Raw genomic sequence first — 22576 nt, 5'->3', positions numbered from 1 at the left:
CTGTTATTTCCACTCAAGTGTGTCCTGATTTCTGAGCTTCCTTTGCCTTATCTAGGTGTATTCTTTCATTGTTCATTAATATTCTGCTCTCAAACATTAGTCTTAACCATCTGATGAAAGGTTTAGTGTTCCGCTTTCTATAGTTACTTTGTTATATTTGTCTACCTCTAACTTCCTAATAACGAGTTTCATTCTTTTCCCTATAAACAAAGAAGGTAAATAGCATCATCTGCTCTAAACAGGATTATAAACTTTGAACTGCAGTTTCTTTAGAAACTAACAGATGAATTAGAAAGGCAGTCCCAACTGCTTTCTATTGTATTGTCTAAACTTTTGTACTTTTTGCCTCATTCATATGATAAAACTTTCTTATCTAAATTATCTGACATTAATGTCTTGAGATAAGAGACTTCAGAACCTCCTTTCTATGGACTGAGAAGTCTTGTTAACATACAATCAACAAATATTTAGCAAGCACTTATGTGTTATTCATATACCAATCACTGATCACTGCAGTGAATAAAACAGTCAAAAACTCCTGCTTTCTTTAAGATTGGTCAAAATACAGTAGTATTATGAAGCTCCTAAAGCAAATGACCTTTTACCTTTTGAACCAGATTATTCAATATTTCAGATGACTAAGAAATTATTCTGAAAGCTATTAATGTTTTCAAGTAATTGAAACAGAAACAGAACAATTGGGTAATAAGCTTCCTGCCTTGAAAGAGGAAACAGTTTCCACAGGCACCAAGGATCACCATTTCTACCCATGTTCTTTCTCTCTGTGGTGTGAGTAGATCCAGGTTCAAAAGAACAATCGGAGGTCTTAGAAAATGTGCTCTGCAGTTAGGTGCATGTTCATACAGAGGAAAACTGAAGTCTCTGTAGAAAAGAAGTGAGGTTGAAAACCCTGATGAAAATTAACACAAAAGCAAAAATACACTACCTATAAGAACATTATGTGAGAATGTAGGGGAATTGGAAAGGGCATGAGAAACCTACTTTTTCTGTAGTGACAAATGTCAGAATCCCTTAGGGAGGAAAACTGGTGATAAAAGAGGGTGGGGTGAGGGATGATGAGGTAGTCTGGTCATAGAACAGGACAAATTTGCCTGATCCTATAAAGTTCTAGCCTTTGATCTGTCCTTGTTATTGACTTAGTTAACTGATCTCAAACATTAATCAAATATCTCATCAAAAATCAAATACACTATTGCCTCTTTCAGCTTTTTTTTTCATTTATATTGCTACTTTCTATAAAAATTAAACTAGAAGACTTTTATTTGAACTCAGAAAAGCACCAAGTATGGAGTCTGAATTAAACTTTGAGCGATCTGCTATTTGAGCCTACAGACCCAAGGTTTGGATTTCTGGTTACAATAGCCACATTAAAAAGCAAGGAAATAATGTTTTCTAATGAAAGAGCTTAGCAAACAAACAGTGCTAAGTCTATTTTTCTTTAAGTTCTCTGAGGGTTTTCCAAAAGCAAAAGTCTCCCTTCCCCTTAGAGAGGGTGCCCTGTCTGTTAATCTGAGCTGAGAAAGACCCAGTATTTTCATTTCCTTAGCCAAAAACAGACTTTACCCTAAGAAAAATATAAATAATGCTGAGGAAAAACAAAAAACAAACCCTTAGTGGCTGGTACTGCCTCTAAGTCTCCCACGACAAAGACCAATGGTCACGTAGCTATTCCCAGAGACCATTTACACAGAATTCATTTATTTATTTTGGGGTTGGCCAGACATTCTCCATGTCTACTAGTAGCTATGGTAATCACTCCAATTAAGGAAAATGTCATCTGTTTGAGACAGCAGGACATTAGCTCAAGGCAGACAACTTCAGACACTAGCAGGTGTTTCAGTCCTTCAAGCCGCGAACAGGCTGCTGGGTGAAACATCCTCAAAGAAACATGCATGAGGGTTTGTGCATGTTTCGGACTCTTAACTGACAGTGTTCCTTTAGAAGAAAAACAAGCAAAATAAAGAGTAAAAACCAAAGAAGTATTATTTCATTGGAATATTTTTAATCAAACTGTTAGAGAAAATAAATTGTGGGTATTGTCTTTCACTGAGAAGCACGTATTGTTTTCTGACTGATCTTATAAACATCTTCAAACAAAGCGAACATATCCATTTGCTTTCCTCTGAAGACCTTTAGGGTAAAATTGCTGATACATGCAGAAATGTGAGAACAACAGGTCACGCTCTATTGATTGTATAGTACCTAAGCCAAAACTAATTTAAAAAGTCTTCACACCCACCTCATATGGATGGATTCATGAGTCAATGTGGAATTTTCCAAACACATGGAAGATAATATTCCACTTTCCCTGCCTTAATAATTAAGATGGTTATTTATTCTGCTGAACTAATATTTTTATTACTTTTCTGTTTTATGTCCTAATTTTCTTAATTATTTTTTTTTATTATGGTGACATTGGCTGTTTTATGTCTTAATTTTTATTGTGTAAAATTTTTTAAAAAAGGAGAAGAAGAAGGAGAAGAAGAAGAACCATCAAGAGAGGGGGTTCCACAGACTAGAATTCTTTTACTGTGGGTCCTGTTTCTGGCTTGAGTACTTATTTTTTCACTTTGATCAGTTGAGCCTGTCCTGCTTCCTTTGTTCCCAATCTTCAAGATTTACATGAAAGAAATTAAGGTTCTATTGAGGTATATAGTTTATTGGTTCATGAAAAGTGGAAGAGATCTAGTGCAAAGAAAAGGAGGGGCTTTCAAATGTACACACAGAAAGTAGTGAAAATAAGACATTCTCATATATATCTAACATTGCAGGTAAAAATTTGATTATTTCTGGCTTCGGATGTGTGTGTGTGTGTGTGTGTGTGTGTGTGTGTCTGTGTGTCTGATGTCCTGGAAGCCTGGAAGTTCCTGCTGCTTCAAGTTAAAAATAATAAAATACCTCTATGGAAAAATAAGTAAAGTGGACCTGGGAAATGGTTTCACAAATTGACTGGCATTTGCTGCCTGAGCCTGCTGGTCTAAACTTTACTGAAAGGAAGAGAATTTAATTTAAATAAAACAAATGATCACACCCATACTTGAGGGGGACAAAGGTAGAGACAATATAATTAAAAGTTAAGATGGTCTCTTCAGTGATGTATAGAATTGGCTTCTAATATTCTCTTACAATTCTAGTTTTGCAGAATCCTGCTATAGGAAAAATGGAGCCGTTCGGTGTGTTTGTAAAGAAAACTATGCTGGACCTAACTGTGAAAGGTAGGCTAATAAAATTTACTATTTTCTGTGGGGGTCTAAGGAAACTTTCTGTTTCTTGCACTCATCAGCTCTGCCAGCTTCCCAGTCAGTTGGTCTTGAAGTGGATGCTTAAGAGGAGCAAGATGAGTATAGAATTTCAGAACTCTGTGTGTATGTGGGAGGAGCTTTTGAAAATCCCATGCCTCAGTATATAGATATAACAATTCGTTCCCTATGGGGTCCAAGCCAGGGCCACATCTCAGGATAAATGGACAGGGAAAGAAGAAATGAGTATGTATATTTTTAAGACTCTCTGGATATTTTTGGATAACACTCTTCTTTCTCTCCATCATTGAGAACCATTAGCATAATTAGTAGAGAGACAGAGTGAGGCTCCCTATTTTGTCTGGTGCAAGAATTGCCACCCTAGCCTTTTTGTTTGTTTGTTTCCATTTTCATAAAATACCTTTTGATCTGAAGTGAGTCTCTTGTAAGCAGCATATATAAGGGTGCTGTTTTCTTATCCATTCGGTCACCCTATCTTTTAATTGGAGCATTCAGTCCATTCATATTCAAAGCAATTATTCATAGATATGTAGCTATTGCCATATTCATTATTTATTTATTTATTTATTTATTTTTTCTTATTCTTCTTAAAGAAGTCCCTTTAACATTTCTTGTAATACTGGTTTGATGTTGATGGACTCTTTTAGCTTTATCTTGTCTGAGAAGGTCTTTATCTGTCTTTAGCTTCTGAATAATAGCTTTGCTGGGTAGAGTCATCTTAGTAATAGGTCCTTGCTTTTCATCGCTTTGAATATTTCATGTCAATCCCTTCTGGCCTGCATAGTTTCTCTTGTGAAATCAGCTGACAGTCTTACGGGAGCTTCATTGTAGGTAACTAATTGCTTTTTTCTCGATGCTTTTAAGAGTCTCTCTTTGTCTTTAACCTTTGGCATTTTAATTTTGACGTGTCTTGGTGTGGGCCTCTTTGGGTTCATCTTGTTTGGGACTCTATGCTTCCTGGGCTTGTATGTCTATTTCCTTCACTAGATAGGGAAGTTTTCGGTCATTATTTCTTGAAATAGGTTTTTAATTCTTGGTTTCTCTCTTCTCTTTCTGGTAGCCCTATGAAGTACATATTGGTATACTTGATATTGTCCTAGAGGCCTCTTAAACTATTGTTCTTTTTTCTTGTTGTTGTTCAGATTGGGTGTTTTCTGCTACCTTATTGTCCAAACTGCTGATTCAATCCTCTGTTTGTTTAATCTACTGTTGATCCTTCCTAAGATATTCTTCATTTCAGTTATTGTATTTTTCATTTCTGACTGGTTCTTTTTTATGTTTTCTATCTCCATTTTTATGTTTTCTATCTATTTGTTAAAGTCCTCACTGAGATCGTTTATTTTTCTCCTAAGTTCATTGAGCATTCTTATAACCAGTGTTTTGAACTTGGTGCATGGTACATTGCTCCATTTGGTTGAGTTCCTTTTCTGGAGCTTTGTTTTATTCTTCCATTTGGGGCATGCTTCTCTTTCTCCTCATTCTAGCTGCCCACTGTGTTTGTTTCTATGTATTAGGTAGGGCCGCTATGTCTTCTGGCCTTACTAGAGTGGCCTTATGTAGTAGGTGTCCTGTGGGGCTCAGTGGTTCAGTCTCCCTCATCACCTGAACTGGGTGCTCCAGCTGTGTCATTTGTATGAGTCATGTGTGCCCTTTTGTTGTAGTTGAACCTTGGCTGACCCTCAGGCTGATTGGTTGTGAGGACTGACCAGTGACTACTATAGAGGAGCTATTGCGCAGGGTCTGACCTACAGAGCAGAATTCACTTTAGCAGGGCTCTGGTGCTTGCTCAGTTTGCCCTTTGGGTGTGTCGTTGGAGGATGCTGCCCCAGTTGGTACTCTGGCTCAGTCAGATGATGGCTGCTGGGTCAGCACCAGGACCTCCCAGGAGAGGCCCCACTGCAAGCCAAGTTCAGCCGTAGCCTATGCCCTACTCAGGATCACCTGGCAAGAGGCACCAAGAAATCTGCAGATGGCCACCATCAATGCTGGGCTTAGAGGTGCCTCAAGAGGCCAAGCCACAAACCAAGGCCAGCTCTGCCACTAGTGCTGGGCTTTGGGCTGCTCAGTAAGGAGTACAGGGTATGCTAAGGCCAGATGCTGCTTTTTTGGGTTTTGTGAACCTTTGAGAAATTTTAGGAAATTCTGCAACTTGAGCCGAGACAGGCCATTTGTATGGAAAAGCTACTGGAGGTGGCTTGGGTGCACCCACAAGTTGGGTGGAGCGAGGTCTCAGGGAGTCACAAGGGGAAGGGGAAGGAGGGGAGACAACTGTTAGCCAGGTTGATGGAAACTCAGATAAGGGGGTCACCTGCATCTGCATACCATGCTGGGAGAGGGATCAAAAAAGAAACAATAGATTCTGCCTGCACTTCTCTTGGGAAAAAGTTGCACCTTTAGCCTACGCCCTGAAACCAAACAACCCAGTTCCTCCTCATCTGTCCCTGGTACTTTTTGAGCAGCTGCCCTAGTGCTGGAGCTCAAAGCAAGTGAGTCCAAGTGTGGGCCCCTTAAGAGGAACATCTGTGACTTCAGCCACTCTCTGTCACATTCGGCCACAATCTCTGCTAGTTTTCACAGCCAGAAGTTTTAGGGACTTCTCTTCCTAGCACTGGAACCCTGGGTCAAGGAGCCTAGTGTGGGGTCTAGACCCCTCACTCCTCCAAGATATCCTTCTTGATTCTCAACCACCACAGGCAGGTATGGGGACCAGCCCGTTCCATGTCTCTGTCCCTCCTCCCAGTCTCAAAGTAACCTCTTCTGCATATCCCCAGTTGTAGGACTTCTGTTCAGCTAGACTTCAGGCTACTCCCAATGATGGTTGTTCTGTAGGTTAATTGTAATGTTGTAGTCATGAGAGGAGGCAAGCACAGCATTTACCTGCTCTGCCTTCTGGACCAGAATGAACAGCAGCATTTTTAATGTTCTTTTTAAAAGGCACCATGTAGTGACAAGTCAGGCATTTCTCCCGCCGTTTGACCCCTCACTTTCCAACCTATGCCAGGAAAATGAAAAAGAATGACCCACAATTTAGTGAGTCAAGTCGCCCGCTGGCTAAATAGAGGTTGTAAATAAAAGTTATTTTCTGAACTAAATAATTATAAAATGCATAACCTTATAGACAGGAGTTTTTCAAGTCTTATCCCATTGTGACCTTTTGTCTCCTCCTAAGTAGTAAATTTTAAAGATGCAGAGCCTGAGACTTGGAGCCATGAGGGGGTTTAATCTAAGGTCACACAATTGGTTAGTGGTAAACCTGAAATCAAAACTCAAAACTACCATTGTTTAATCCAATGTTTTCATTTCATAAATATGTATGATCTCAATGCCTCAGTATTTCACATAGTCTCCCATGGCAACTTTAATAATACACCTTCATCCATTCAATTTTGCAGTAGAGTTAGAGACATGCTAAGTCCGTAGGAGAATTTATCATGTGGATCTTGTTGCTTAAGGATCAGGAGAGAAGAATATGGCAAATTAAAGCAAATCCAAGGGAACCTTACAACTCCAACAGGAAAGGCAGAACATATTATCATCAGAGATGATGACGATGACAGTGGTAACAATTTTGATGATGGCATTGATGATAGAAAAGAAGAATAAAGAGAGGAAAAAGAGAAAGCTAACGTTTATTGAGGCTTATTATGATTCAGAGATTTAGTTCGATTCTTTCTGCAGGCACAAAATTTTTCAAATTTAAGCTATTAGCCCTGTCATCTGTACAGAATTCTTCTCATAACTTCCTAATCTCTGCCTTGCCCCACTTCTGGATTCTTGCCCTATGACCTTGAATGAGTTACTTCCATTTTCTAAACCTTATTTCCCTGTCTTTCCTAGAGAGTAGAGAGCAATTATATGGTAACTATTATGCGATCTGTACTTTTTTATAATTTAATTCCAATGACAGCTATAGAGAAAGGCTTCTGTGCCACCTGGGGGTTTTGACATCCTTGATGAAGGCATTCACTGAGAGTTGTATGGCCCTGAGAGAAGAAGCAGAGGACAAAAAGCAGAGGAGAGGGGGAAAGCTTCAAAATTTCCCAAAACAATGATTATTTGTAAAAAATTTAGTCTGATTTATGTAAAACATCTTTTTGTTTCCATTTTGCCCAAATAGTATGATCACTAAATGAAACAACAAAGTTCATATGCCAAGATTCTTTTATTTACACTATAAATTTTTAAATTCTATTTCCCCCATGTGAATCAAATCACTAATAAAGCTAGAAATGAGATTATGGAAGGAAAAAAAATAAGACCAAGCTACTGGGTACCAGAGCTCCAGTTCTGACTCTAAATTCAACTAGTGGTCCTTTTATATCCTTTTTCATTTCCTTTTTGAGGGCAGGAATTGGGTGCACTTAATTATTCAACTACTATAACCATTAATTGATTAATTACTTAATCCACTAATGCCAGACTTGTGGAGTGGAAAGAGCATTAACCTTGGAGTCCCATAAGAGGTTTGAGGCCTGTAGCATAAACAAATCATTTAGTTTCTCCATGCTCTAGTTTCTTAATCTATAAAAGTAGGGGGCTATGAGGGCTATGAGTTAATAAACCTTCACGTGCTCATTCTATAAAATCTGTAGAGTTTAAGTTTGAACTGTGGATTCAGAGTTGCCTCTGAAGCTACCACCAAAAGGTGTTCTCAAAACTCGAAATAATTCAAAGGAGGTTTCCACTGTGATTGAGATTCTGACTTACAGAATAGAGAATTTGGTTTTTCTCTTGTGGAAGACCCGGGGGCAACCTATGAAGATCAAATACAGCGAAATTAGGCAGAGAAAAGAAAGTAGCTGGCATCTGGCTTATGCAAGCTTGGGCAAGTCCCTTCACACCTGGACCTCAGGATTTCCAGCCACACATTGAGGTGGCAGGTCTGAGTCCATGTTAATGAGCCAAAGAATCTAATATTCTCTGTTTGGTGAGCTGCGGCAAAGGTTAGAAATTCAATCCAGCCACGTGTTCCATAGAGAAATGATTTATGCCGCCTTGGGAACCAGAGAGCCAGTAAATCATAGGTGCAAAGACATGGGTATGAATAACAAAATTCATTAAATGTGTCCTCCTGAGGGGTGTCTCTTTGTAGATTATGTGGCACTTAAATTCGCTCTTGTCTTTATCATAGACTTCAAATCCTAGAGTTCATGCATAATTATGCTTAGTTCATTTCCTGTTCTTTCAGTGCATATGCCGCGTGTTTTTCCTCCTCTTGTCTCTCTACACCTCACATAATGTATACATAAATTGTCCCTCTGTTGAAAGAATTCACTTATTCACTTATAGCAGCAGTGTCATCCAGGGTGGAGTGAAGAAAAGAACATGAGAGTCAGAAGGTCCAGGTCTTGTGCTATGACATCCTAGCTCTATGAGCCTGGAAAACCAAAGTGGCCTCTCAACTTCGGAATGCCAGGTGTGGGTGGCCTACCTCCCAGGTGTCTGTGGTAACTAAACAAACTCACCTAAGCAAAGCTATGAGATACAAGTCAAGTCAAGTGTGTAAATATTGAACATACACCATCATTACAACTACAGCAAAAAACTGGGATATAAGGATAAAGGCTGAAAGATTATATGCAAAATGTTGAACAAATGCTTTTGTTAAGGTCTTGGGATTACAAGTGTGGCTTTTTTCATTTCTCTATTTTTCAAATGTTCCGAATCATGATTTTATTACTTTCAATAGAAGCTTTTAAAAATGCAGTGTCTTATTTCTACGGGCCAGGTCTTATTGACTTCCTTGGTAAGTCCTCCCTTCTTTTCCATTCCCTCGCCCAGGCCCTCCACACTCTACCCTGGTCTTCCTGTTCCAGCCTGCAGTCCATCCTATACTCTGAAGCAACACTGGCTTCCTTTCCACCACTTTCATCACACTCAAAAACCTTCACTGGCTCTTTCTTTTTCTCTCTCATGTCAGAATTAATTCTTATGCCTACCCTTCAATCCCATGATTCTGTGATTGCACATTCTCTCCAGCCACTCTCAAAGCATCTTCGGCTCCAGTTAACCAGTCTTTGACACTAACTTAGTATCTACAGCAGCGACAAGGCCACGGCCAGCCAGTGAACATGTGTAGTTTGGCTCTTATAGTATTCTTACAAAGTTTGAACCAAACTTTAAAAGTTTGAGATTTCACATAAAATCCAAAGTTTAACTTCTTTCTTTAAAAAATAGGAAGATCTGGCAACACAGTTCCTTTATTCATGCAGGGCTGCAACCTGGCAACAGTTGACAGAAACCGAGCAGCAGCTGCACCCATAGAAGAGGCCTGTGGTCCCACCACTCATAGCAGGGCCACTGATGGCCCACAGGGCACCCTTGGGAAAAACAGAGAAAGGAATTTCTTCTTCTGTGCAGAGGTAGCCCCACTCAGAATGCACAGCTTCTCAAGGCTAGCAAAAATAAAATGGATTTCAGTCTCCGCTCTGCAACTAGGCTAGACTATCTCATTAGGGGTCCAGCCAGCATGACCATAGGCACCAACTCTGCTCCCACAACAATTGCAGTTAGGTGCCTAGCCTCTGTAGGTTCACATATCGAAAATGTCCAGAAGAATGGCCATATGGGCTCTGACTCTGTTTATCTTTAGTTTATCTCAGCTCTACCCTCTGCATTGTCTCCACACTGCTTTCCCTCAGTCACAAGATGGCTGCCAGAACCAATAGCACTACCTGCCTTTTCATTAACCTGCAGAGAGAATGCTTTCCTATAACCTTCAAACAAGGACCCTGAGCTAAACTCAGATTAAATCACCCCTAAGTCAATCTATTTTGGCCAGGATAATGCCAGGCACTAATTGCCTCAGGTTTAAGTTATCTAAAAAATTCAAGGCAGATGGTGATTTATACCAATGTTTCTCAACAAAGATTTTAGTAACATTTTGGCCAGGACAATTCTTAGCTGTGCCCTAGTGGTGCATCTCATTGTAGTACGTTTAGCATACCTGTCATCACCCATCATGTGCTAGCCCTGCACTCCATTGATTGGTAGGACGAAAAATGCCCATGCACTAGTCATATCCAGCCACTCCTGCATCTGAAGGTCTTGCCAAATTGAATGAGCTATAACAAAATGGGAGGGGTAGTTCCTTAAAAACTAAGTCTAGTCTTATATAGAAAGATGGGAAATGTGAATGAATTCTGAAGAGAAAATCCACAAATATTCACTATAATTTTTGCTAGACTGGAAAGAAGATAAAAAGGGAGGAAAACGATGCTAAATTTTTAACATGTGATTCCCCTTCAGATGTGCTCCTGGTTACTATGGAAACCCCTTGCTGATTGGAAACACCTGTAAGAAATGTGACTGCAGTGGAAATTCAGATCCCAACCTGATCTTTGAAGATTGTGATGAGGTCACTGGCCAGTGTAGGAATTGCTTACGCAACACTACTGGATTCAAGTGTGAACGCTGCGCCCCTGGCTACTATGGCGATGCCAGGATCGCCAAGAACTGTGCAGGTACAGTAGTGTAAATTGTATGACAGCTACCTGGCCAACATGTGTGCTGAATTTAGATATATTTCTCTTGGGGAAATATTACAAGTGCCCCTTTGTCACTTTTCCAGGGCAACGTACATTCTCAGGAATGTGCATCCCAAACTTACCAGGGGTAGATAGTAACTTTAAATTCACTTTTGTCTGAGGGTCACCTTTGAAAATCTCACTTGGCTGGGGCTTAACTGGGTGAGGAGCATAATCTCTATGTCACAGATTCCATAGGGTCCTAAGGAAGAATATAATTAATCCCTGCTGAGGAATTATATACTGATAACTAATATTTCTAGAAACCATGAGAACATTGCCGTGTTTTAAGTATTAAGAAACAAATTCCTAATCTCTTGTTTTTGTTTCTCACAGTGTGCAATTGTGGAGGAGGCCCATGTGACAGCGTAACCGGAAAATGCTTAGAAGAAGGTTTTGAACCCCCTACAGGCATGGACTGCCCAACCATAAGTAAAAATAACAGTACATGATTGACTAACCCCACTTTCTCTAATGTGCTGCAGGTGTGAGATTAAGAAGAGCTATACAATACCCTCTCTAGAAACTGCCTGAGTTCCTTCCTTGCCTTACTTTAACTCTGTGCCTCAACCAAATGAACCCTAAACAAAAGATCTTCAGTGGTCTACTTGATTCCAATTGGCAAATACGTGATTTACAGTTAAACACCTCTATTTTATAAAACTTATTTTATCAAGTCTTTAAGGTTAGCATCTTGCCTAGTGGGTAAAAGCAGGTTCAGAAACGCAATTTCCAATGACTGAGTTCATTTTAGCTTATTTTTCTCTTCAGGTCCTCATACAATATGATATACAGACAAAGCTTTACAACACAGGAGAAACTGAGATACCAAGAGCTTGAAGTGGCTTTTCCCAAGTCACTCCAAAGCTTAAGTGACATCAGAAATAAAATATTGTGGCCTTATGAAAAGGAGCTACCATCATTATTTTCAGAATTTCTCTGTCACTACTTTCAAGCACATCATGAGCAGTCCTGATGGTGCAAGGACCTGCTGAAAATTCTTACTGAATTTTCAAGTCTAGAATAGTCTATGATGGATTCTTAGAGGGATTTAACCCTCTTCCCATTTGCCCCGAGAATACTTACTGGCAGCTCTTGCCGCTGTAGCATTTACCCCAAGATAACTCATGGATTATATTCCCAAAACTTAGCCCTAGAGTTTGCCCCAAATTATCTGGTTTTTGTTATTATTTTGTCATCGCCCTAGTATATCAATAGTCTTTGAAGACAAATGACATCATTCTATTTACAGCATCATGTTTTTTCAGTAGTGGTATTTCCATTTACAAAATATAGTAATTCTCAGTCACTGAAAATGTCAGGTCCTAGAAAACAGCATTCCTACACGTGATGTTAACATCGTTCTCAAACAGTTATTAGCCAGAGATTCATTTGATGAATCTGATTTATATATACATTTCTGTTACATTAGGATTAGAGACGAGTTCTGTTTAGAAATAACTCCAAGAACAGTTTTTTTATTTCCACATTGAAAACCAGTCAGATTTGCTTCAGCTTCAAAGAGCATGTTTATGTAAAATTAAATTCATGCTGGTGGTGAGCCGGATTTTTTTTTTTCTTCTAAACTGGAAATAGGTTAAGGAAAGCTTTGCCTTAGAAAGGCTTCCATCAAGAAAGTAACTAATATTTACTTTTAAGTAGAGTGGTTTAAAGACTATTTTAACTTTAGGCATCCCCCCCCCCCCAAAAAAAAAGTATCATATCTTACTCCTCGGTCTCTCCAAGCGCAAGATATTAATATTACCAATGAATCACGTCTTATAAGGTGGCACAGAATGTGAGGCATGAGCAGAGTTTACACACTGATGGTGTAGTTGGTCCCCTAAGAAAGGTCACTTTAAGGACATGGAGATGCCTGTCTGGCCCTAGGCATCTTCCCCATCAGCCTGATGTGTAGGCTGGGAAGTCATTCTTTTGAGAGGGTATGTGAGTAAAATCATGTTAAACTTAACTAATTAACATATTAACAACCATTAACACTTTGTCTCCATTTGTTAGTTCTCTAGAAGAGAGCACAAGTCTGAGGGAAAGAGACTGAGAAAAGGAAAATTCCAAAGTGTTTCTTTGTAAGTGTGCCCCAGGAGGGCACTGAGTCCTTGAGGGGTGATAACAATGGTCAATGGAACTCAAATGTGAAGTTCAGGGAGCAGTGAGAAACTGTGACCTACCCTTACCACGTGTCCAGGTTCATCGGATATCAGGGAGCAATATTCACAGTGATGTCTTACAGACCTCCTCCTGCTGACGTGTTCATTTAGACAGGAGATCAGGCCATGGGGAAGTACTGAGACACTCCTAGGGTGAGGTGAAGGTGAGGTGCTACAGCTTGACTTGAGATGAGGAAAGCTAACAGGAAAAAAGGAGTGCCAGCAAATAGTCGTCGCCACCAGTGGGCACCAAGTAAAAGCCCAAAACCTAACATGAAGAGAGTCATCCCAGGGGGCCATCCACCACCAAAGAAAAGTGGACAAGGTTGCTCCTTACCCACCATTTCAGATGGTTTGCCCTTTGCACTTCCTTTCTTTCTCAATTCAGTGCCTAGTGTTCATCTTAACATACTTTCCCTGTAGCAAGTGTTGTTTGTTTTTGTTATGTTTTAAGTGGGGATGGTGCCTTGTGTATAGTTTGGCTCATCTTAGGCAGTCTTCCACTTTAAGAGTAAAAACTAATTCTATGACCCAAAACAAGTCGTCAAAGAACAAAAATAAAAATAGTATTACCTAAGGGAGTACACATAACAATCTACTTTAAGCAGCATGATTCCTGACTTTGAGTTTGAAGAAACAACATGCTCATTTTACCTCCAGGCTGTGATAAGTGCATCTGGGATCTGACTGACGACCTGCGGTTAGCGGCCCTCTCCATTGAGGAAAGCAAATCTGGTCTGCTGAGCGTGTCATCCGGTGCCGCGGCTCATAGGCACGTGAATGAACTCAACTCCACCATCTACCTCCTCAAAGTATGCAGGAACATTATACTTTCTACATGCTTTCATTCTGGTTTCACAGGTCGCTTCTAGTAAATTCTATCCCTTTTGGTATGTCAGTCCCTAGACTGTTAGACTTAGGAAATTATGAAAGGTTAATTGTAACTGTGAACTTCAGCCTAAACCCAGAGCTGCCATCTACAGAAGAATGTAATATGGAAAATAAAATGACTAAAAAACTAATATCTATGTACAAAACTATTGGAGGAAGTGAAACACTTAGTTCTTTGGTGAAGGTGTACATAGGTTATTCAAGTAATTATCACAAACTTACTAGCCTCAATTTGCAATGTTTCGAGTAGTTTCTCTACAAACTATGTCTCTGTCTCTGTCTTACTATCTCTGTCTCATTGTCTCTGCTTCCTCTCTCTCTCTCCTGCCTTTACCTTTCCTCCGCACTGTCATACTTTTTTTCTCATTTTTCCATGCTCATACACACACTTAAGCACAAACATACCCACATGCCCTGTTTCCTTCTCACTGTCATATTTTTTTTCTCATTTTTCCACGCTCATACACACACTTAAGCATACAACATACCCACACGCTCTGTTTTTCCTCAAAGGTCTAGTAATTAATCTCTAATAAACAAGGATAAGGCAGCAACACTCAAAATAGTACATTATACTAGTGCTTGTATATCCAAACTTTTAAGATGTGTTGTTTTCCTCCCCTCTAAATCATGGGTTTTTATCACAACCAACAGATATATTTTAAAACAATAATAATTACCTGATAAGACAAGAGAATTAATACCAGCCCACTTTTTTTTTTTTTTTTTACTTAATCAATTTAACATAATAGTTAAGAAGACACACTTTGAATTCAGATTTCTTGGGTAAGCTATTTAACCTCTTTATTCTCAGTTTCCTCATCTAGAATTGAGGATAATTATTGCACCATCTCATCAGTTGTTAAAAGAATTCAGTGATTTATGTAGAGCAGTTAGAACAATACCTAGCATAGTAAGTGCTCATTACTCTACTTTTTGGAGGTACAAATGATATCATCAGCAATTGGACAAATATGCAAAGTGAAAAATCAAACAGAAATTAAGAAATTGTAGAGCCAGAAGGAATTTGTGAGCATTCTATTCCAAACTTAGAAATCATTCTTATCCAAACTCACCTGTTTGAACACATTAAGGCACTAATTCTCAGAGGAGTCACCCAGAGTCAGACCTCTTGATACTACTCAAATCCTCTTTCTCCAATATCACAATTTCAAGATAGGTACAATTATAGCTGACAGAAAGAGCCAAGATTGGAGAGTTTACTGCAGAGTAATCCAAGTAAAGTCGCATTTGGACCAAACTCCTCAAAACTGAAAAAGGGACAGATGGTCTGAAATAAAGAGAATTGCTCTCCTTATACCTAAACAAACATAATTTTAGCCCCCAGGGCCCTTGGAAACCTCATACAGACCCCAATCTTCACAGTAGCCTGCAGCAGCCTGAGGACCCCACTATTTTGGGAACAAAGGCTAACATTCAACTCTGAGTCCTCTTACACTGGAAGAGTTTTTCATATATTTTTATGAATCTAGTGTGCACATCTACTGATTATTTTCAAAACATTTTTTTCACAGACAAAATTATCAGAAAGAGAAAACCAGTATGTCCTGAGAAAGATACAAATCAACAATGCTGAGGATACAATGAAAAGTCTTCTTTCTGATGTGGACGAATTAGCTGAAAGGGTATGTATTCAGTTTCTGGAAGTGCCTTCAGAGAAAGGACTTAGCTGGTATGAACCTACCTAATCACAAACAACTGAGGCTTAATATAGCACCGAAAAAATACAGTGACCCAATTACCTTAAAATAAATCAAGGGAAGACCTACAGAAAAAATATATATATACTCAGTCTCTACTGTTTCTTCCCATTTGATTGGTTTCCTTGAAAAACTGAATATATAAGTAATTTTCATTGTGCTTGCTGCTGTTTAATATGGCTGATACATGTTTCAATTAGGATAGTCATCCAGCTGTTTGCCTTAGCATTTTATGACTAAGAGCTATAGAGTATCCAGAAATAAGCTTTATTATGTAGAATATAAAACTTATGTTTACTAAGGATGCATTAAATAATAAAAGGAAAGAATAAGAATTGTGCTGAGAAAGCAATTTTGCAGTTTGGCAGAAAAAAATTACTTTTGACCCTCACCTTATACCATATACTAAAATAAAATTCCAGATGGATTAAAGACTTTGAGTTTGAATTTCAAATTCACAAGAAAACAGAACTAAGTAATTATTAAACTGTGAAAGGAAATAACAATACACTTAAATACAATATAAGGAATTATAATAAAAAGAAATAATAGATATGACAAGATAAAATTTCAAATACTCTGGAAAACAACTGAAATTAAAAAGTCAGCTAGACTAAAAAAATTGTGGAGGGAAAAACAACTTGTAAAAACACTCACAAATTAACTAAATATATTAAAACTCAAGCAGAGTCAATATGAGAGACTATTAAATACACTCACCAAGAATCTAATGGGAAAATATACAGCTTCTGTACTAATAAAAATATATAGAACTAAGCCACAAGGCGCCATATTTAAGATATCAAAATGTTTAACACATGTTTTTTTCCTGGTTGTGCTCCACCAGTGCTTCTTAAAGTACTCTGGAATTTCTGCTTTCCAATACTGGTGTTTGACATTATAAACTGAAATTCTTTTCAAAAACAATTCTCATTTTCTACATAAATAAAGGTTAAAATAACTGATAATCTCTTTTGACCTTGGAGCTCTTAAACTTTTAAGAGATTAAGCTTCTAAAACTGTAAATTACTCTAATTGCACCCTTGAAAGATTCAGCTACTTTGAAATGCATATGAAAATTGTGTCTTCATACTGGCGCATAGTAATCCAACCACAAGCATTTGATGAGCAGTGAAATTTCTTAAGTTTCAAAGGAGAAACCAAGAAAGAAATCTTTGTAAAAAAAAAAAAAAAACCCTCATTGTTATTTCATTTCAGTGTCATGGTTGGAACTTGCCAAAAGTGTCTCAATTCTTGAAGAAATGTTTTCACTAAGATTAGTTTCTCTCATAGCTCAGACACAGAGTTACTGATCATTTTGTTGTACAGTTTTCCCCTTTTTGATATAAGTTAAATGCGGGCTTTCATAGGGAGAAAATAATGCAAGCTCGAAAGTAATATACCAGTAGAAAAGACTCCTGGGCAACAAGAACACACCGAAAGCAGGAGTTTGATGATAAAGCTGTCAAAACATTCACCCAGGTGTTTCCATTGATTCTTACTGAAAATAACGTTCTTCTGACTATGACAACAGTTGTGATGTTGCAAGAACCTGTTGAAAATTTTCAAAATAAATGTTCAGAGCTGGCCTTGAGGACTTATCAAACATCCTTCTAGCCCTTGGTCTAGAAAAGTCTATGATTGATTCTTAGAAGGATTTAAGAAAATCTTTGTCTTAGAAAGCCTTCTATCAAAAAGTAACTAATGTTTGGCCTTAAATAGAGTGAAGGGTTTTATTGTAGTTTCCCACAAGGATAAAAATTACAGTACTATTGCTTCTTGAACTTGAAAATACCTTTGTATGCAAATTATCTGTCACATGAATCTCAAGTGACCCAAATCTCACAATTTACATTAATTTGAAGTTATTTATTTTGTCCCAACCTCCATATCTAAGCCCTCCATTTCCTTTCATGAAATTTTATAGCCCTTTCCCATCTTCTATTTCTAAGAACCTCTATAGGATACTTATGCATTTGTGTTCATAGTCACTATTCAAAGGGGCTTCTCTTTTATGACTACTGATCATATCTGTAATAAAAGTGCCAAGGACTATGGCAAGACCCCTCTCTCCCATGTTCCCAAAGTCAGAGTGTGACGTGGTTCCACAGTGTAGCGGTTAGCACATCTGCTTTACACGCAGAAGGTCCTAGGTTTGCACCCCAGTGGAGCCACGGTCCATGACACCCTGAACAAGCCCGATGTCTGATCTTGGAAGCTAAGCAGGGTTGGGCCTGGTTAGTGCTTGGATGGGAGACCACCTAGGAAGACCAGGTGCTATAGGCATAAATAATAATAATAATAATAAAGTCAGAGTGGTTCTAGGCTATAAGCAAAAGTGAAAATGGGGGCCCTCACCCAGTCTCAGGGTGAGGGCCCCCATTGCTCCTTGCCATCTGGTGCTTGAAGAAGATACATTGCAGAGCATCAAACCACAGAGCTCAGTCTCCAAAGCTGGCTCAGGAAGGAACTACGTTATCCCCTCCACATCTGCATCTTTTCCATCTCCCCACTACTCCTTCAGCCACAGCAAAAGCCTCCTCCGTATAAACGCATGCAAAGAGATCTTTAAGACTGGAAGGAAAATACTTTGCCCCCACACATCAAAAGCACCTGAACCTCATTTCTCATCCTGAGACAAAAAAGCAGAGCCAAAAATAAAAAGTACTTAAGACCTGATATATTACAGCTATTGTGCTGGGTGCTAGGGGTACTGAATGAATATAATAAGACCCCTGCTCTCAAGGAACTCACAGTCTAGTAAGGAAAACATACATATAAAAAAATTATAACATGGCATTCAATAATAGAGGTATGGTACAGGTTAGAGGAAGATAACTCTAAGGAAGAAATGATTAATTCTTTCAGCAGGGTAGGCTTTTCAGAGAAGAATAGCATTGACCTTTGCACTGAAGAATGACTAGGAGTTTATCATGTACTTTCAAGCTACTTTCTACCACAGAGCAGAAAGATGTGAAACAACATGATATGTTCTTGTGACTAGAAGAATTTTGGCCTTGGCCTTACGGAAGATTAATTGTAAGGCAAGGAGTGGGAAATAACGTTGAAGAAGTTCTTAGAGGCCAGATCATGAAGAACCTTGACTGCTATGCCAGGAACATGTGGATTTCATCCTGTGGACTTTGGAAGACATTGAAGCGTTTACCTAGAACAATGAATTGATTAGATTTAAATTTCAGCAACATTCCTCCTCAGTAGGGATGGTTGATTGGTGGGTAAAGACTCTGAAGATAGGAACACCGGTTAGGAGACTGACACAGTGTTCTAGACAAGAGTGGTTGATTCCTACCTTGTCTTCATTTGAAAAGACTCTATAATGAACAGGGGTCAACTGAGATTGTGGTACTGGGGAATAGGAAGAAAGCCAGGTGGCGAGTGGAATAAAAACAATTTGAGAACCAATTGTATATGAGGAATAACAAGGAGGAAAACTCTGGCTTGGAGAAATAGATGACTAAGAGTGAAAACATAGAATTGATTACTCTGGATATCTTAAGGATGAGGTATCCAGATGCCCAGCGGGCGGTTAGAGATTTGAGTCTGTAGCTCAGAGGAGAGATCAGGGCTGGAAAGTTATTTCGAAGTTGTTAATATTTAGGAAGTAGGTAAATCCATATCACTGTTCAGATTCTGAAATAAGACACTAATATTCCTACTATGATTTGTCTGAGACTGTCCCTATTTGTGCTTGTCTCCCAGAGTGATTATTAAAAGTTCTTTCTTTCACTTTCAAAAGTGTCCCAGTTTAAACAGTAAAATGTACGATTGCCCTAGATATTGATAATCATCCTTACTTAATCTGATTGATTTTTTAAAAATTAGTATTCTAGGTACATTATTCTTTATGCACTGTACTACAAAAAAAAAATCTTGCCACTTTTTATATCAAATACGTTTGAGGAGAATTCACTGTTTAGGTGAGTAAACAATTACTCCATTTGTAATATAAACCATCAACTGGTATATAGTTGAGAAACAATTTTTTTATTTCGGCTTTTCATAAAGCAAGGTTTCACTCTGTGCCCATATCATTAGTTTATTTCCATAAGCAAAGTTACAGAAAAAATAAAGCAGTCACATAAGGTATTACTACAGATTTTAGCCAGTAATTTTGCTATTGAATGGAATGAATGTTCCCCTTTGCCACTGTCTTTGTTAAATATAAAGAAGCGCCCTCTAGTGTTTGTCAAAAAGAAGAGGTTTTCTTAGAGATACCTCCAGTTGTCTTTCATTGCTTCAATTCAGTTTCCATATCGAAAAATAAGTTAAATGAACTCAATAATAACAATAATATTTCCCTTGAACGGTGAAGCCAAAGTCAAAAACATGTGTTGTGCTTTGCAAATATGACAATTTACACTAGTTCAAAAATCAACTTGTTAAATTTCTTTAGTGTTTTAAATGATGTGTCCATAGTTTTTTAAAGCAGAAAGGGTTGACATCAGTAATAAGATTCATCTTATTTTATGCATCATCATATTTTAAAATAATTGCAAATTTTGTGTTTCTGGAAAGCATTAGAACAAGCCAAGAGGAAGACAGAAATTGGACAAAGGATTACAATGATTCGAAATGCAATGTCCATTCAGAGACCCCACTGCTTAGGGAAGGGGACTGATGGCTGCATTACTGCTGCACAGGGAACTCTATATGGAGAGGATTTCAGACTTGCCCAATAGAAAGCCTCTGGGGCTTGTGTTTGCTATGATACCATTTCTGCATTCTCTTCCTTGACTAAGGGCCACTTGCTTGGGTTATGCCTGGGAAATATACAAACATTCCAGGCAAAATCTCTCAGAACATTGGATGAAAAGAGCGAAGCTTGAAACAGCCATGCCCCTCTCCTAGGAAAACTGCAGTGGTGAACCAGCACTCTGTGGGGCAAATTGCCTCGCAGTTCGCTTGGGTACTGCAGCACTTTGTGACAGAGCTGAACCAGAAAAAGCATCAGATGAGGCAAGTAGGCATCTACCAAATACCAGACTGAAGAAGTTCTCCTCTAAAATATAACTCAGGAGTCAGTCTTTCTAATGCCAAAAGGAAGTACACATCCCCCATGCCATGTATACAGGCCAGTGTCCTGGCCCTGAACCATTTCTTAGATCTGCTTCTGTTCTTACACACAGAGAGAAATACACACATGCACATGTTCCCACACACATTCTTTCTTCGGAAGCCACATTTGAATTGGGACTTCATGTGGACATACACTACACGGGTGCGCTGAAACAGAAGCTCCCAAGTTGAGAGGACGGCGTCAGCTTCTCGGAAAAGAGCTCTATTCACTCTGAGCCAACTCTGCTTTCAGCGCTTATTTGTACATAAGTGACATCGATGTTGATGGAAATCTGGAGTGCAACACTGGAAACAGCATTTAGCCCAGTGAGCATAATCCTTTCAATCCCAGTGGTAATTCGGTTACAGCAGTGGTTGGACCTCCCAGGAGCTACCCGACACATGTGGCTTTTCAAGATCTGCCTACTTTCTCAATGATTTTCCCTTCGAAGCTTTAAGATCATTAGTCAGCATAATGTCAAACTGATCAGCAGACATGGATAATTTCCTAGTCTGGCATCTTGAGATACAGTAAAAATTCAAACTGTAAATTACCTGTGCAAGGCAGTTGGTTGGATTGAACTGTGACTGATGGCATAGGAATGGCATCTGATTTTATAGCTTTCTGTAATCCTAAAGCTGGTCATCACATCAGCCTTCATGCATGGTTTCTGGGATGATTTTATATGTTATAGAACTTTCACATGCCAGGGAAATTTATGTTTATGGACTACATTATGCCCACATACACATATACAACATTCCCTTCTCATAAATTTAATCTGGTGTTTATGTGGATTATTTATAGGAAAGTCAAGCCTCAAGAAAGAGCCAGCTGGTTCAGAAGGAAAGCATGGACACTATTAACCATGCAACTCAGCTTGTAGAGCAAGCCCACGACATGAGGGATAAAATCCAAGGTAAATATATTCTCTTCTGGTTCGGCTTACTGTCAAGGGAACATTCCTGTTATTAACAACAGTAAAAACTAATAGCTACTGTTAGCGCTTACGATGTGCCGGAACTGTCCTGAGAGTGTTATAGGTTTGAACTTATATAAAGTTGACATTTCAAGTTTGTTTATCTGGGATTTCTGAGCACTCATCTCTACTTATGATCTGTTGACTTTCAAGAATAAATGTACAGGAACACTCCCTTTCCAGGCCTTTCATAGAAGTGGAATGCCAAAATATCTTTCTAGCATAGAATACTGCATGCCATGGTGTCTCTAAAATTTGAGTTAAATAGAAAGCATGTTTTTCTCAATTATTTGCAATGAAAACACTGCATTTAGTTTAGAGTGGCAGTGAACTTTCCACTGATCCAAATCATCCTGAATTCTTCCATGATGCTCTTTCCCAAGACACAGGCAGGCAACTTGCTCTGGCCCCCAGTCCAGAAGAAAAGAAACGCCGGGGGCGGAGTGGGGGGGGCGGGGCGGGGTGAGATTTCTTTGCCATAAAGCATTGTGACTGATTTTACCTTCCTCCTTGAAGGTTTACTTATTTGTGCTCCAACCTCTGGTAAGTAAGTGTAGGCTGCATTCTAAAATCTATCTTAATAGCACGTTGAAAACAAACCTTCATTTAACAGCAGAAAACAGGCCATTTTGTTTGTTTAAAGATAAATTCCTTAGGTTACAATATGCTAAGATACAGTATGTGTGTCTTTCCATAGTACTTATTATCCTATATATTAAGAGCTGGATCACAGTACCAAGTGCATCTTAGGGCACAATGCCAGTATAAGGGCCCACAGTGGGAGCTTTATATCATGCTGGGGTATAGGGAGTATATTCTAGAAAGGAGATATACCAGACCAAGATTAATCATTTGCTATATTTCCTTTGGCACCTATAATGCACAATAAAAACAAATGACATACATTTGAAACACTTCCCACTCCCATCCTCA

At 38.8% G+C, this 22576-nt stretch overlaps 1 protein-coding gene across 4 annotated transcripts in view; it reads left to right on the top strand.

Moving 5' to 3' along the window:
* LAMA4 (laminin subunit alpha 4) overlaps positions 1-22576 on the top strand; it is a 124964-nt gene that overhangs the window by 45004 nt on the left and 57384 nt on the right. For 3 of the 4 annotated variants that reach the window (XM_016136978.2, XM_016136977.2, XM_016136975.2), the window contains exons 5-10: positions 3156-3236; positions 10530-10744; positions 11144-11239; positions 13636-13787; positions 15402-15512; positions 21472-21583. In XM_016136978.2, coding sequence (XP_015992464.2) covers positions 3156-3236; positions 10530-10744; positions 11144-11239; positions 13636-13787; positions 15402-15512; positions 21472-21583 — 767 coding nt within the window. The remainder of the gene's footprint in view (positions 1-3155; positions 3237-10529; positions 10745-11143; positions 11240-13635; positions 13788-15401; positions 15513-21471; positions 21584-22576) is intronic. The other variant, XM_016136979.2, reaches the window with a different exon arrangement.

Source organism: Rousettus aegyptiacus, unplaced genomic scaffold (genome assembly GCF_014176215.1).
Source record: "Rousettus aegyptiacus isolate mRouAeg1 unplaced genomic scaffold, mRouAeg1.p scaffold_m13_p_1, whole genome shotgun sequence".
NCBI lineage: Eukaryota > Metazoa > Chordata > Mammalia > Chiroptera > Pteropodidae > Rousettus > Rousettus aegyptiacus.
Note: the sequence above shows the minus strand (reverse complement) of the source record. Positions and strands in the feature narration are given on the sequence as shown.